The sequence below is a fragment of the Mya arenaria genome, chromosome 12, assembly GCF_026914265.1.
Source record: "Mya arenaria isolate MELC-2E11 chromosome 12, ASM2691426v1".
NCBI classification, from domain to species: domain Eukaryota; kingdom Metazoa; phylum Mollusca; class Bivalvia; order Myida; family Myidae; genus Mya; species Mya arenaria.
The window spans coordinates 30424082-30441548 of NC_069133.1; the positions used below are offsets into that span (position 1 = coordinate 30424082).

The 17467-nt window shown below is 33.2% G+C and overlaps 1 protein-coding gene across 1 annotated transcript in view; it reads right to left on the reverse strand.

Annotated features, from left to right (window-relative positions):
- The window catches only part of LOC128210598 (golgin subfamily B member 1-like), a 234999-nt gene that overhangs the window by 110970 nt on the left and 106562 nt on the right, over positions 1 to 17467 (reverse strand). The window contains exons 10-12 of the mRNA XM_052914948.1: positions 12852 to 12932; positions 12375 to 12464; positions 10056 to 10166 (exon numbers count right to left, since the gene is read on the reverse strand). Of these exons, the coding sequence (XP_052770908.1) occupies positions 10056 to 10166; positions 12375 to 12464; positions 12852 to 12932 (282 nt within the window). The remainder of the gene's footprint in view (positions 1 to 10055; positions 10167 to 12374; positions 12465 to 12851; positions 12933 to 17467) is intronic.

Sequence of the window (17467 nt, forward strand, 5' to 3'; positions counted from 1 at the left end):
CCAGGCCTTCATTAAGTACTAGACTTATTCATTAAAAATTTCAATTTTCACGGGTGTTTAAAGTCCACCTATTGTCTGACTCATCCCATACACACTTCCTGCGTCAGACTTTATGTTGACTATGTGACAGCCAATGGGTTGGATTCTAAGTCAGTAAGATGACCTGAAGTTATATCTTTATTATGAAGAAGGGCTCATTCGCTCGCTCACTCTGCCCATTCTTAATCATTAAGATTTTACTTCATGTCATCTAACTATTACAAATACTAAATCAAACATTCACAACATTGGCAAACAACAACACCAGTAATATAGATATCTAACTATCGGTACTATTTGTCAGCAAACAGTCATGCAATACACTAACCAGCCATATAAAGTCAGCTTTGAATTCAACCAAATTGCCCCCTCGGGTCAGACCAACTCGCTAACTATTAAAGAAATCTGAAATTCAGGCAACATGCTCTCAGATAAAATCTAAATACTTGATGCACTTGATAATACCGGCCAATATTCACAACAAAATTATTGTTATAAAAGCCAAACTAAAATTTATAGGCAACAACTGTCAATCGCAAGATTTTTATCAACATAATGTTTCTGCAATTGTGATACTAAGAAAATAAAGTTAAGCACTTTAACATGACCCTCTTTCATCAATTTGCATGCCATGTCTCTGAACAGTTATCATATTGTATTGTATACAAAGCTAAATGCCATATAGAGGAAATGAGTAATGAGAGATTATCATTTCATAAATTATGTTTTAACCCTGCTTACTTGCTCAGTGTGGTTACACACACAATTTTAGCATGCATTTAATTTGGTATTTTTAATGTAACTTTGAATAAAAAGAATAAAATTTGTAGAAATTTGTAGAAACTTCAAGAGCCTCGCTGAGCAAATACCACTGCTTGTCTATCATTATAAAGTTGTAAATGTGCATAATTCAACAATAATTATGCCAGAGTTATGGGCCTTGCTGTCCATGTGTGTATTGTCTCTGGCAACATGTTTTCCAAGATTCATTTGATTATATTGAAAGTGTTTTGAGTTGTGGCCAAGGCTATTAGGATACCCCCACTTTTCTTGTTTGATTAACCAGCTAGATGACTTGAAATGTTATAAATTGTGTGCAGGTTTTGAAGAGTCTCTCCAATCTTTTAGCTTATGTAGTGTAACCGCATATTTGCACGACTACCGCCCTTTGTTATAAATTGGCCATTTGCATTAACAAAGTTAAATGTCTCGCAGTGTTTTTTCAAAGATTGGTTTTATATTTTAGACTTATTTATTCCATACAAATGTTTTATTAGCGACAGTAATAATTAAAGGAATTATGTTAAATTAGTGTATTAGTGTGGACAGATGACAGACGACGGACAATCATTGATCCTTAAAGTTCACCCTCAGCCTACGGCTAAGGTGAGCTTAAAAAATGAAAATTTGGCTTGGTCAAAATTATAATTTCTTGTAACAAAATACATTTCTGCCAAAAATAAAAATTGTAAACAAAATAAAATAGGCTTTGGCAGTGGTAAAAACCGATTGAACATACAGCCGGCACGTTACACTTACTTGTATATTTATGAACAACTATTAGGATTACATATTTTCTTTTATGAATGTTGATCAGACATACATTCAATACAATTTGGCCTGAAGATGTTCAGCAACTTGTAATAACCTTTAAATCAATAGTTTTCCTTGACTTTAGACTTGTCAATATCACGAGTGCGAAACAGTGGCTCCAGCTCTTTTAGGAGCTGTGTATAAAACGAAGCCAATGACACTTCCGAGCTAGAGCAAAAGAACGGATATCATCGTAAAACGTAAGTATGACTCGTTATTTTATCTAATATCACAATTATGAGGGCTAATTTGAGAAATCGGGGAATGCAGTGCCATATAAATATGTTTAATCTTCACACGTATTTGGGTTATTTTGTAAACATATTGTTTATGGAGTTATAAAACCGATTCTTCCATCAAACACATCAATGTTTACAAATGAAAGTAGAACATTTTCACCAATTTTCAGCTGAATTTCACTCAAGAAGCTTACATTTAAGATAAAGCCAGTATTATAGAGTGCTTTTATTTTGTCAGTTATAAAAATGACCGCCTGATTACCGGAATAAGCATGTTTATACTCCTTTTCTGGGTTGAGCTGGAGCCAAAGCCAGGGAGCTGGAGCCAAAGTGTGGTGGCTGAGCCAATACGCTGTATGATAATGCCTGTTTTGATGAGAAATATCGGCAAATTCCGAACGCTAAATTCTTAATTAATAACGATTATTGCATAAAATGTGTGTTTTCGGTCCCCTATCGTGGTGTGTTAAAACGCAATTACCCGGGCGTTATCGGTAAAAAAACTTGCATTATTCAGTAAATTCACGTGCCGTTAATTCCCTGCTTTTTTGTTTAACATAAGCTCTATCAGGGCCCGCATCATAACAATGGAGACTGAGCAACCTGTTTTTTTACTGAAAGTGGGTCAACGATGCAAATATTGCACTAAAACATATTTCCGCCTATATAGCTGTAAACAAACATTAAAGAAATGAAATAAACCACATATAACTTACATATTTCCTTCCAAAATATTTTTCCTGGCAAGCTGATGTGTGTTTACTAGACATTACTTTCTGCAGTTGTTTTGACTATGTGTTTGCTCTAAAAGCACTAAATTAAGTCTAAAACGTTTAACTCCTCCCAACTTTAGTCATTTCTGTTGATTTTATTGATTTTATTGAGAACAAACGACTTATATGGACATGATTCCATTACTTCGTATGCAATGAACAAAGAGTTTTCAAATATATTTTTCTCTGTTAGATGCTGAAGATGCTGAACATTTTGTCCAGAACATTTTTACAATTTTTTCCGGTTTATATTAGTTACCAAAACATATAAATGTTAAAGTAGGAATATATCGGTAATTATTCGATACCTGATAGGTATTGTCAGGGCTCTCGCGAGGGGGCGACTTGGGCGAAGTGGTCGCCTAAAATTCCCAGACTTCGCCCATTTGTATCATCAAAGCGACATTGACTTCGCCGAAAATTTTAGCACATTGTAAATCTGTCAATCAGCGAGTATTTGGCCAATGTCCCATTAGTCAAAACATCACAATAAGCCATTCATACAAATTGGTAATCTCCTAATCCGATAATTGGGCCATGCCATCCAATTACCAAAGCATCGCCAGTAGGCGGAGCTATTGAAAGTTAACCAATCAGAATGTACATTCAGAAGACCCTGATCAAATGATATAAGTTCGTTAAAATGAGATAGAATTGGAGACATAATTATGAAATATCGTGTCAAGCATTAATTTAAGTTAAAAAGTAATTAATATATGTATTGAACAAACAATGCAAGACATTTAAACATTGTTGCTTTTGAAGCAGACGGCCATAGCCATCTCGGGCCATCGGCAAGTAGGCGCTAAGAAAATCAATAACATGATGTATCACCAAATATTTGATTGGTTTTAGTGAAATGTTCATGATGAAAAATGATTTGTAAACACAAAAAAATATTATTTTTTTGCTTTATGTAGAGTTTACTTACAGTAATTTTCTCCTGTCACAGTTACGATGTCAAAAAAAATCGGCGAGATCGCCATTTTGTCAGAACAATTTTCCGAGTTAATTTTTCAACTTCCCATTATGTATTGGTAAATTTTTCATCAAGGACACTGATTTAAATGTCATTTGGTTCTTAAATGTCAGCATATTTAAAATTATTTAGCCAGAGACAAGTAAATAACAGCACAGCTGAATGTGACATTCGTACCCTATCCCGAACGTACCAAAACAAGATTCGTCCCCCTACTTTATTGACAGTTCATTTATGAGGTCATTATGATTATTTCAAATCCTTAGATGTATTTTTTTGCTTCATTTTAGATGCTATTTGGAGATTAACTATGTGACATTGACAAATACACTTTTGCTGAGCCAAAAATGATACATTATTTTATGAACATTTTATATAGTTATAGCAATCAATTTGAATGTGAATATAAACTGAGGTGTGTGGTATGGCATAGTTTTTGTATCAGGTGTTATAAAAAGTATCACTTCTCCATAAAGTCTCCCCACTTCTCCCTAGATTGACTGAAGGGAGAAGTCACTTCTCCCAAAATTTTCAGCCTAGTGAGAGCCCTGATTGTGTGTAAATAATCAAGGTAATCCAGTAAATTACTAAAAAAGAAAACGCTTTCCAATCGACTGAACACTGAAAAAAATGGCGTTGAAACAAAAATGAAACTGTCAGAGTTTTTTTTGCAGTCCTATTCGAGCTTAATGTAAAACTTTTTCAGTGACATCACTCGTGACGTCACACAAGTACATGTTATTGAGGTTATTTTGAACTAACTGTTTCTGTTTTTTCGTGACATTAAACAGCTTTTCAACAAAAAAGTTACTCATGGTGTGTATTTTTATGCAATAATGGTTAATACACCTTTTTGCGGTTGTTACCATCTGCAAAGGCCCTTCAAATGGTGTACAACCCTCGCGCTACTCTTCGGGCTGTAAACCATTTTGCGGTCCTTTGCAGATGGTAATGACCTCCAAAAGTTGTAATTACTCTATATTAATTAATAATAAATGTTAATATGTTATCGTAATAATAAAGCAAACCTGTGTTGTGTTATATTAAGACAAAAAAATAAAAAAGTTGTAAAAATGGTTTATCTGTGAGAGTGCAGCTTTAATATCGTGTGCTTTCTTATGCTGTATAGACACCTTGCAGGTCCAGGAAACAATGAACTATTGTAAGAATTCACACTAGTTTTCTCTTAATCTAAGCCAAGCTCGCGTTTAATGTCGGTAAAAAGGGTACCTCATTTTTTTTATATATAGCAAATATAAATCAAATGTACAGAAAAATAAGAAAATTAACACCTACACGTATTCAATCCGATTGATGTACTAGCGGTCAGTTCATGTAATTTAGCACATAGTTTACCAGTTTTTCATCTATCTAATCTTTGTTAAATGACACACTTTTCTTTCATCCACTACTATTCATTTATTTTGGAATCTGATTGGAGTTAGAGGACTGTTCAAGAAACAGTAACCATATAATTATACAGATGTTGTGAAAGGATTGTTTAGCTCCATCGGCATTTCTGAGATTGCAACTCCCATTATCAGATGAATTGCATTAAATAATCATAAATAATTATATATTTAAAAAAATACATCACTATCTTAATACTAGTTATAAATAAAAAAAAAATGCAACTATTCCAAATATGACCAGTTGAATGCAATATTATACAGCGTATTGGCTCAGCCACCACGCTTTGGCTCCAGCTCCCTGGCTTTGGCTCCAGCTCAACCCAGAAAAGGAGTATAAACATGCTTATTCCGGTAATCAGGCGGTCATTTTTATTACTGACAAAATAAAAGCACTCTATAATACTGGCTTTATCTTAAATGTAAGCTTCTTGAGTGAAATTCAGCTGAAAATTGGTGAAAATGTTCTACTTTCGTTTGTAAACATTGATGTGTTTGATGGAAGAATCGGTTTTATAACTCCATAAACAATATGTTTACAAAATAACCCAAATACGTGTGAAGATTAAACATATTTATATGGCACTGCATTCCCCGATTTCTCAAATAAGCCCTCATAATTGTGACATTAGATAAAATAACGAGTCATACTTACGTTTTACAATGATATCCGTTCTTTTGCTCTAGCTCGGAAGTGTCATTGGCTCCTTTTATACACAGCTCCTAAAAGAGCTGGAGCCACTGTTTCGCACCCATGAATATATTGGCCAATATGTCAATCATTCATATTCAATTAACCCTAATGTTTGCACTACTTAACATTCCTAAGCTTGTTAATCATTTCATCTAAACCAATTGACCTCTTACTTAACTGATCATTTTAAATCTTTTAATCAAATAATGCATTTTAATGTCAATTGTATTCCTCTTATCAAATAATCCTTTTTGAAGGCCATATTGAAAATTTGAATATATGTTCGCATATGTTTAAAGGTGTAACCTCCAGTAAATAAAGCTTTTATTATTATTATTATTATTAGTAGTAGTAGTAGTAGTAGTAGTAGTAGTAGTAGTAGTAGTAGTAGTAGTAGTAGTAGTAGTAGTAGTAGTAGTAGTAGTAGTAGTAGTAAATTGTTGAAATCCAAAACACATTCCTGCTCATAATTAAAACTTTCTTGCTAATTATATCAGTACTTAAAATGCAGGGTGGATGTTTTCCAGAGAGTGTAATTCAAATACATTGTGAAATTTGGATTAAATCCTTCTATTTTTGTAATATATTTTGGTTTTAAAATATTGTTTTAAAGTTGTGATAAATCCACAAGTAAATGAAGAATTACAAGATACCAATGCGGCAATGCCGTATTAAAGCCAGATTTTTAATTTGACAACGCAATTTTTAAAACCTAAGGTTTGAGCTATTGACCTAGATGTCTAACAAAGAAGAACAACATTTATATGTATCAGAGATATTTTGTTCCTACAAATAATCTGATCAATTTCATGAAGATCAACAGAAACTATTTCATTTGTGTGAGAAGAAATGAACATAAAAATTTTCATAAATACATCAGCTTTTCCTACAAGATATGTTCAAGAGACTAGTTTTTTAACCCCAGATGACACATTTTATCATCTAAAATTTCATGCACACTAATATTTTTAAAAAGTTCATTGAAATTGTTATGAAAAAAACTGGCTAATAAAAACAATTTAAACTGAAGGAAACATAAATTGCGTACAGTAGCTAACAGGAAATACATAGTGTTGTACTTTTAGTATTTGACACTATTCCTGCATATAAAATACCCCCACAGCCAAATTAGGTTTTGAATCAATCCTATGATAATACAACCATTAACATTAATCAAATATTTGCCTTCCTCTGGTCAAGCCAGTATTCAGGCAACTAAAATAAATAATGCATCAGTCTTTGTTTGACAATCCGATCTTTATTGAGCACCTTAAATTCAAATATTATGATCAAAGTTAAAACAATGTTATAAATATCCTTTCCCATCAAAAAGACTTCTTGAAAAAAGGATTTAAGAGATATTAGACCTTCTCAATATGAAATTGTTCAAGACTGATTTTGAAAGTGAATCAACTTCTAAAGCAAAAAAAGTGATAAACATACATGATCACTTTCATTTCATTTCTATTTTTTACTTTACTGTACAGTCTAGGCTTCCATTTTCCTGTTTAAGTTTTTAATGTTAGGTATGCCTGATTTTCTAAGCAAAAAAGGTCCATAAGAAATAATGTAATTGTTCTATTGACCAATGGCATAATAGTAGGGCATGATTTAATCAATCATCAACTTCTGTCGAGGACCATTTCATTCAAAATCCTAGGAGCCTAGTAACCTACATGTTAGTGCAATTTTCAACAGTAGCAATCTCTTCTAGAATTAATAGCATTTAGCATGCAGGGTTGGTTTTGACCGTTATTGTTACGGCCTGTTTTAACTTACGTACAAATGTACATTCGGGAAAGTTGAAACGTAGGATCACCTTTTTATTTGATGAAAACTATACATTTATGTTTTAAATCTTCTCAAAGGCTAAAAGTATTGGTTTAGTTTATTTCTATGTCCAATGGCCCATATGCCCAAGCCGTGTCACACGGTTGAAATTCTTTGAATTAATACATTTTTCTGTGTTCGGAACCTTGTGTTTGCGCTGATGGTCAAAGTGAAAATAACTGCATGAACATCTCCTTGATCACCAACACATGTGTTTTATATGTTTAATCTGGTCTGTGTTATAAAAAATGATATATATTGTAACAAGAGGCCCAAAAGGGCCTATGCTCTACTGGCATGGCTTTTGTGGTCATATCAATCCAGAGCATGTATGTATGGGTAAAAGGCAACAGATATTTACTTTATGTTTTGTGTTTGGGTTACCTGAAAACGTAGCACGTTCAACATCTGAGCCCAGAAAGTATTGTAAGCAGATTAGTTGCATGAACTATTTTAATATGTGCAAAGTAAAAGTCATCTGACAAAAAAAAAATGCTTTCAAAAATGTACTCATAGTAAAAATTTCTGTAGTTTTAAAAGTTAAAAAAAGTTGGTCAAAAGGTCAAAGTCAAGAGCATCCTAGGACAACATTGATCAATTTGAACAAACATTCACAATCAATTGTGCTGAGATGGATGCACGAACACAGATTTTCAAACCTTTCCAGATTTATGTTTACCAAACCTGTGAACCCTGTGTGGCCAGTAATGACACCAGGTGCATAACTTAAACATTCACAACCAATTTTGTTAAGATGAATGCGCAAACTACAGAACTTAAAGCTAAAAAATGGCCTTTGGGCTTTCAACAAGAACAAGGCAGAGTAATTCACAAAATCAACTGCAGAAGCAAAAAGCAAATTGTCTCTCAAAATCCTAGACTTGCAAATTGTCTCCCTTAACTCTAGACTTGAATTTACATGTACATGTAAACTTGGCTAAAAATAGAATTCGCTCATGCAGACCTGGCTAAAAATAGAAAGCATTTCTTTAAAACTTTCATGGCCCATAATCTAGGCATTAGATGAAGACTGTATCATGTTCACAAGCAATTGTTTACAGACGCACGAACGCACGACCGCACGGACGCACGGATGCACATACTACGTACACATTACCATCGCATAAGCTCTTCTGGCCTTTGGCCAGTAGAGCTAATAAAAATTGATATGTATTGTAATAGTATGTTATTTGGTTTGTTTATCGCAGGTTGCTGAACTTCTGTTTATACAAATCTGCTACAGTATATGCTATAACAGAGAATAAAGTGAAATGAGAGTTGTGTTTATTACATATCATTGCACATAACATAGCGAAGATACACACCTGGACATATATTACAGTATATAAAGATCTTGTACCCTTTTCTAGAATCTACATAGGTACTTTAAGCCAGAGCTAGTTTGGAATAATCACTCCTAGGATTCATATTGAAACAACCTTCAGGTGACTCAAACCTTGTCTTTCAGAAACATCCCTGCAATATTTCTGATTTGTATATTATCATTTTTGACTTCAACTTTTCGTTAACTAGCATTTCTTCTGTTCAGTAAAAATAAATTGTCTGACCAAAGGGAAGAAACTCTAGAAGCAATTTATTAATACTGGCCAGAATGCAAGGGAAACAATTCACAAGAAATACAGGTTTATTTTTCAACAGAACTGATCTGGATGTTCAAACTCATCCAAATAAAAGCAAAGTAAGCATGTACAGTTTAGTAATATAATCATCAGAAGCAATTGTTTTATGACTTTTTATTACATTGCTTGACAGTACAGACTCCATTTGATACATTTATTTTCTTAAAGTAGGTATAAAACATGAAAGTCAGTATGTAAAATACCTGAGCAATGATAACCTTAGCAAGAAGTTAATCATTATGCCTAAAATGTAAGTTTTTCTAAAGCTTTTGTTAAAAGCACAAGCCATCTCTTTTGGTTAAAGGAATGTAGATACAAGATACAAATTACAAGAATCTTAAGTCAGTTATATGATAACAAAAAATAATATTAGCTCAATTAACTATTTTCTGACATAAATAACAAAACATAACAATGAACTGGTGACCTGGAAGTTGGAGAAGGTATCTAAAAAAGCTGTTTATATTCATGCAGACAATTACAATGCAGTAAGATGGACTAGAGCACAGTAATTTCCAGATATATCAAACACATAAGTTTGATTGAACTGCAGGTAGACTCTCAATACAGCTCATATAGAGTAAACTAAAGCATCTGGAGTCGAATGCCAAACCTGGTCTGTTTTTTTAGTTAAACAAGAGGACCAGAATTATGGGCCTATGTGTCTCTGACAACATGTGTTCCATGCTTCTATTTTGTATATTTTGAACATTTTAAGTAATGGCCTCAGTTAAAGACAATGAACAATGCTAACACCAATGTCAACAACATCAAGACTATGTTAATGCCTTAGCTTGTTTTCTTTGAAAAACAGATAAGCAGAAAACCCAAAAATCTGACACCTAAAAATCTGACCTACCCTGTTATTTTCCTGTGTTTCCAGGACAAGGAACTCTAGATGATCTGACTGTTCCTTCATTTCCTCATACGCGGTAGTTGCCTTCAATAGCTCAGTCCGCAGCTCTTCAATCTGAGTTGAAAATAGTCACAATATATCATTATCATCATCATCATCAATTATCATCAATCATCATCATCATCATCATCATCATCATCATCATCATCATCATCATCATCATTGGTGCCAAACGAGGGACCATGACTGTATATATATATATACATACTCAATATCCTACCCGTGATTTTGGCGAATTCATGTACACTATGTTCTTTATCCTGTTAATTTTGAGACAAATTCCAACTTGAAAGGGGACTATGTCACAGTACTGATACCAATACAGGTTGTGAGGTCTGTAAGCTGTCAGCTCACTCAGTCCATAGAGCACTCACCCTGTAAGCAAGGGGTACTTGGTTCCAGCTCAAGTCTGGCTGCACATTTTTCTCACCCTGTGATATTTGGCTCCACACACATACCATTGTAAATAAATAATAAAGTTTGAACTAAGAACCTGTCCTTATTGTTATAACTATTTTCTAAAATGTCAAGTCAGAGCATACCGTATTTCCCCGACTGTAAGGCGATCCGCTTATAAGACGACCCCCTAACTTTGCCCATGAAATCTGGTGTTTTTGTCTCGACTTTTTTATAAGACCGGGTTGATTTTTAAAGCAAATCCAGCACTTGAAATTCTCTGTGATAATGTTCAAGCTAAACAGTCAATTATTAACTAAATTTGTTCATATACTTAGGATTAGTGATTTTTATTTTCCAATCTTATGGTATGTTTTAACCAGCCTAGACGCAATCTTGGGAGTTAAATGAGTTCATACGGTATTTGATTGACCTATTTAAATACAAACCATTGCAGTGCACCTTTGATCTTTACACAGCTGGTGCTGTGACGTCACAAAATGGGACTTAAATTTTGAGAAATAAATAACCATTGATGATTGCGGATAAATTAATGTAATGATTAATAAAATGTGTATTGAAATCTGCCAGTTACATGTATCTGCATGATATACACAAAGCCTAATTGTATGGAAAAGTTAAGTTTTATTTACGACATAGAAAAAATAACAATTCTATTTTTTGTTCAAAATATTTTTATTTTAAAGGTAGCAAAATATGCCTCCCGTGATAAACAACGTGTTTGGACCGATAACAAGCGTTATACCGAGTGTTCATCGTAGCGAAACAAAGCAGATGGTCGTCTTAATCCAATGGGTGTGATTGTGTCACTTTTATTGGGTTGTCATCAACAGACAATAAATTATTCAGTCGAATACCTTATGTTGAATACCTGAATCTGACTCTATTATTTCGGAATTTCTTATAGCCTTGCTTATAAGACGGGCCCCCTACTTTAAGGTTAAAAATCGGGACCAAATTTCCCGGTCTTATAGTCGAGGTAAAACGGTATTTCAATATTCAGTAATACTTAACACTTTTTTAAACAAGAGCACCGCGAAACGGAGCATTATACACCCGAAGAAGATTCGGCTTGAGGTCTTTAATAAACATTTAGGTTATGCTAGTATACTGCTTACTAAGTTTAAAAGTAGCAGGACTTGGAAAGTGCTCACAACACATCCTTTTAATGTAGCAATAATTTGTATAAAAATATCTAAAAATTGCTTTATTGGTTACAAAGTTGTGGCTAGGACACATTTTCTAAAAATTCCTTTATTAGTAGTTACACAAAGTTGTGGCCTGGACACGGAATTGCTGACGCCCCCCAGTGAAATCAGCCTTTGAGGTACGGACCTGGAAAGCATGCTTGACAAATCCTTTTAATGTAGAGATGATTTGTATAAAGTTATTTGAAAATTGCTTTAGTAGTAACCCAGTTATGGCCTGGACATGGAATTGCTAACGTCCCCCCCCCATGGTGATTCTAGTGTTTGAGGTATGGACCTGGAAATTGCGCACGACACATCCTTTTAATGTAATGTTGCTTTGTATAAAGTTATTTGAAAATGACTTTATTAGTGACCAAGTTGTGGCCCGGACACGGATTTGCTAACGCACCCCCATGGTGATTCTAGTCTTTGAGGTATGGACCTGGAAATTGCGAGCGACACATCCTTTTAATGTAGTGATGATTTGTATAAAGTTGTTTGAAAATCGCTTTATTAGTTACCAAGTTATGGCCCGGACACGGAATTGCTAACGGACGGACAGACGGGCAGACAGACGATGGAGGCCATAACATAATACGACCCTTCGGGCGTATAAAAAGTGATTTCACCACCCCTTTTCCAAAACAGCACCTACGGTTTTGGCTTGTGTGGAAATCTTCAGTGATTTTGCCTGAATGTCTGAGGACAGTTCCTCTTTTTCGATTGTCCAGCTCATATCGCTATCCTGAAATTTGAAATATCATTGTAATAAAACAACATTTATTCTCATTTCTGAAGTCATCATGAAACCTTCCTAAAACTAAAAGTCTTTATAATTGTTTGTTATTGTCATTTTTGGTAATAATAAATGGCAGTGATATTTTCCATTCTATAATTACCACTGTGATACATGTATATAAAAAATTATAGTTTCAGCAACAATGGCTATCGAAGAAATAGCAATGCATTAAGTTTGAAGAGTAATCAAACATTTCAATAACTATATATGTATGATGTTAAATTAATATATATGAAATTAAGAATACCATTTTTATGTACAACTTATCATGAATTTTAGAAACGTTTTTTGTTTGCACTTCAATAACAACCTATAGAGGCATAAAAACATTACCTTGTATTTTTCTAAGCACTCTTCCAGGTTCTCGACTTTACATCTGCCAACATACAGATCTGTCTCAAAGTCTAGTCTTGTCTGAAAATAGAATTAGGCAATTACAGTTTGTTCAATTGCATGTGCTTTTTACCATAAAGGTAAAAGGTAAAGTATTACAATGAAGGTAAAAGGTAAAGTATTACAATGAAGGTAAAAGGTAAAGTATTACAATGAAGGTAAAGGGTAAGGTATTACAATGAAGGTAAAAGGTAAAGTATTACAATGAAAGTAAAAGGTAAGGTATTACAATGAAGGTAAAAGGTAAAGCATTACAATGAAGGTAAAGGGTAAGGTATTACAATGAAGGTAAAAGGTAAAGTATTACAATGAAAGTAAAAGGTAAGGTATTACAATGAAAGTAAAAGGTAAGGTATTGCAATGAAAGTAAAAGGTAAGGTATTACAATGAATGTAAAGGTAAAGTATTACAATGAATGTAAAAGGTAAGGTATTGCAATGAAGGTAAAAGGTAAAGTATTACAATGAAGGTAAAGGGTAAGGTATTACAATGAAGGTAAAAGGTAAGGTATTACAATGAAGGTAAAGGTAAAGTATTACAATGAAGGTAAAGGTAAGGTATTACAATGAAGGTAAAGGGTTAGGTATTACAATGAAGGTAAAGTATTACAATGAATGTAAAAGGTAAGGTATTGCAATGAAGGTAAAAGGTAAAGTATTACAATGAAGGTAAAGGGTAAGGTATTACAATGAAGGTAAAAGGTAAGGTATTACAATGAAGGTAAAGGTAAAGTATTACAATGAAGGTAAAGGTAAGGTATTACAATGAAGGTAAAGGGTTAGGTATTACAATGAATGTAAAAGGTAAGGTATTACAATGAAGGTAAAGGGTAAGGTATTACAATGAATGTAAAAGGTAAGGTATTACAATGAAGGTAAAGGTAAAGTATTACAATGAATGTAAAAGGTAAGGTATTACAATGAAGGTAAAGGGTTAGGTATTACAATGAAGGTAAAGGTAAAGTATTACAATGAATGTAAAAGGTAAGGTATTACAATGAAGGTAAAGGTAAAGTATTACAATGAATGTAAAAGGTAAGGTATTACAATGAAGGTAAAGGGTTAGGTATTACAATGAATGTAAAAGGTAAGGTATTACAATGAAGGTAAAGGGTAAGGTATTACAATGAAGGTAAAAGGTAAAGTATTACAATGAAGGTAAAGGGTAAGGTATTACAATGAAGGTAAAAGGTAAAGTATTACAATGAAGGTAAAGGGTAAGGTATTACAATGAATGTAAAAGGTAAGGTATTACAATGAAAGTAAAAGGTAAGGTATTACAATGAATGTAAAAGGTAAGGTATTACAATGAATGTAAAAGGTAAGGTATTACAATGAAGGTAAAGGGTAAGGTATTACAATGAAGGTAAAGGGTAAGGTATTACAATGAATGTAAAAGGTAAGGTATTACAATGAAGGTAAAGGGTAAGGTATTACAATGAATGTAAAAGGTAAGGTATTACAATGAAAGTAAAAGGTTAGGTATTACAATGAATGTAAAAGGTAAGGTATTACAATGAATGTAAAAGGTAAGGTATTACAATGAAGCTAAAAGGTAAAGTATTACAATGAAGGTAAAGGATAAGGTATTACAATGAAGGTAAAGGGTAAGGTATTACAATGAAGCTAAAAGGTAAAGTATTACAATGAATGTAAAAGGTAAGGTATTACAATGAAGGTAAAAGGTAAGGTATTACAATGAAAGTAAAAGGTAAAGTATTACAATGAAGGTAAAGGGTAAGGTATTACAATGAAGGTAAAGGGTAAGGTATTACAATGAATGTAAAAGGTAAGGTATTACAATGAAGGTAAAGGGTAAGGTATTACAATGAATGTAAAAGGTAAAGTATTACAATGAAGGTAAAGGGTAAGGTATTTCAATGAATGTAAAAGGTAAGGTATTACAATGAAAGTAAAAGGTAAGGTATTACAATGAAGGTAAAGGGTAAGGTATTACAATGAAGGTAAAAGGTAAAGTATTACAATGAAGGTACAGGGTAAAGTATTACAATGAATGTAAAAGGTAAGGTATTACAATGAAAGTAAAAGGTAAGGTATTACAATGAATGTAAAAGGTAAGGTATTACAATGAATGTAAAAGGTAAGGTATTACAATGAAGGTAAAGGGTAAGGTATTACAATGAAGGTAAAAGGTAAAGTATTACAATGAAGGTAAAAGGTGAAGTATTACAATGAAGGTAAAAGGTAAAGTATTACAATGAAGGTAAAAGGTAAAGTATTACAATGAAGGTAAAGGGTAAGGTATTACAATGAAGGTAAAGGGTAAGGTATTACAATGAAGGTAAACGGTAAGGTATTACAATGAAAGTAAAAGGTAAGGTATTACAATGAAGGTAAAGGGTAAGGTATTACAATGAAGGTAAAAGGTAAAGTATTACAATGAAGGTAAAAGGTGAAGTATTACAATGAAGGTAAAAGGTGAAGTATTACAATGAAGGTAAAAGGTAAAGTATTACAATGAAGGTAAAGGGTAAAGTATTACAATGAAGGTAAAAGGTAAGGTATTACAATGAAAGTAAAAGGTAAGGTATTACAATGAAGGTAAAATGTAAGGTATTACAATGAAGCTAAAAGGTAAGGTATTACAATGAAGGTAAAAGGTAAGGTATTACAATGAAGGTAAAAGGTAAGGTATTACAATGAATGTAAAAGGTAAGGTATTACCATGAAGGTAAAAGGTAAAGTATTACAATGACGGTAAAAGGTAAGGTATTACAATAAAGGTAAAAGGTCTGTGATTAGTACTGTTTACATGGGGGAAATTGAAGATTTGAATTTGCTGTACTTTTTCCGACTAAAGAAAAACACGAGAATTGGACATTGAATTATGCTTGTTTGTCTAAAGACAATGTAGTTATACCAACATATCGCACACCATTTTAAAGGTAATTGACTCTTCTTTCCATGTCACTTATTTAAAAATGGATTGTTTATATGTTGGTTGAGAAATCTGCATAAAACTGGACTCTACCGTGAAATCGGGTAAGTTTTAGTTACATACCTTGTTTCTTTTTTGTATATCAAAGACACTAAATATCTTCAGATGTGTTGATTATCTCATTGTATGCACCCAAAATGGCTTTAAGCAACATTTTAGTGACAAACAATGATTCAGATGCCTGTGGTTGCAAGTACCTCAATATATTGGGATTAAAGTTCCATAATGTTGCACTACCTTAACATATTGGGACTAATGTTCCATAATGTTGCAAGTACCTCAACATATTGGGACTAATGTTCCATAATATTGCACTACCTTAACATATTGGGACTACTGTTCCATAATGTTGCACTACCTAACATATTGGGACTAATGTTCCATAATGTTGCAAGTACCTAAACATATTGGGACAAATGTTCCATAATGTTGCATTACCTTAACATATTGGGACTAATGTTCCATAATGTTGCACCTACCTTAACATATTGAGACTAATGTTCCATAATGTTGCAAGTACCTCAACATGTTGGGACAAATGTTCCATAATGTTGAACTACCTTAACATATTTGGACTAATGTTCCATAATGTTGCACTACCTAACCATATTGAGACTAATGTTCCATAATGTTGCACCTACCTTAACATATTGGGACAAATGTTCCATAATGTTGAACTACCTTAACATATTTGGACTAATGTTCCATAATATTGCACTACCTTAACATATTGGGACTACTGTTCCATAATGTTGCACTACCTACCATATTGGGACTAATGTTCCATAATGTTGCAAGTACCTCAACATATTGGGACAAATGTTCCATAATGTTGCACTACCTTAACATATTGGGACTAATGTTCCATAATGTTGCACCTACCTTAACATATTGAGACTAATGTTCCATAATGTTGCAAGTACCTCAACATGTTGGGACAAATGTTCCATAATGTTGAACTACCTTAACATATTTGGACTAATGTTCCATAATGTTGCACTACCTAACCATATTGAGACTAATGTTCCATAATGTTGCACTACCTTAACATATTGAGACTAATGTTCCATAATGTTGCACTACCTAACCATATTGAGACTAATGTTCCATAATGTTGCACCTACCTTAACATATTGGGACAAATGTTCCATAATGTTGAACTACCTTAACATATTTGGACTAATGTTCCATAATGTTGCACTACCTTAACATATTGGGACTACTGTTCCATAATGTTGAACTACCTTACCATATTGAGACTAAAGTTCCATAATATTGCACTACCTTAACATATTGGGACTAATGTTCCATAATGTTGAACTACCTTAACATATTTGGACTAATGTTCCATAATATTGCACTACCTTAACATATTGGGACTAATGTTCCATAATGTTGAACTACCTTAACATATTTGGACTAATGTTCCATAATGTTGAACTACCTTACCATATTGAGACTAATGTTCCATAATGTTGCACCTACCTTAACATATTGGGACAAATGTTCCATAATGTTGAACTACCTAACCATATTGAGACTAATGTTCCATAATGTTGAACTACCTTAACATATTGAGACTAATGTTCCATAATGTT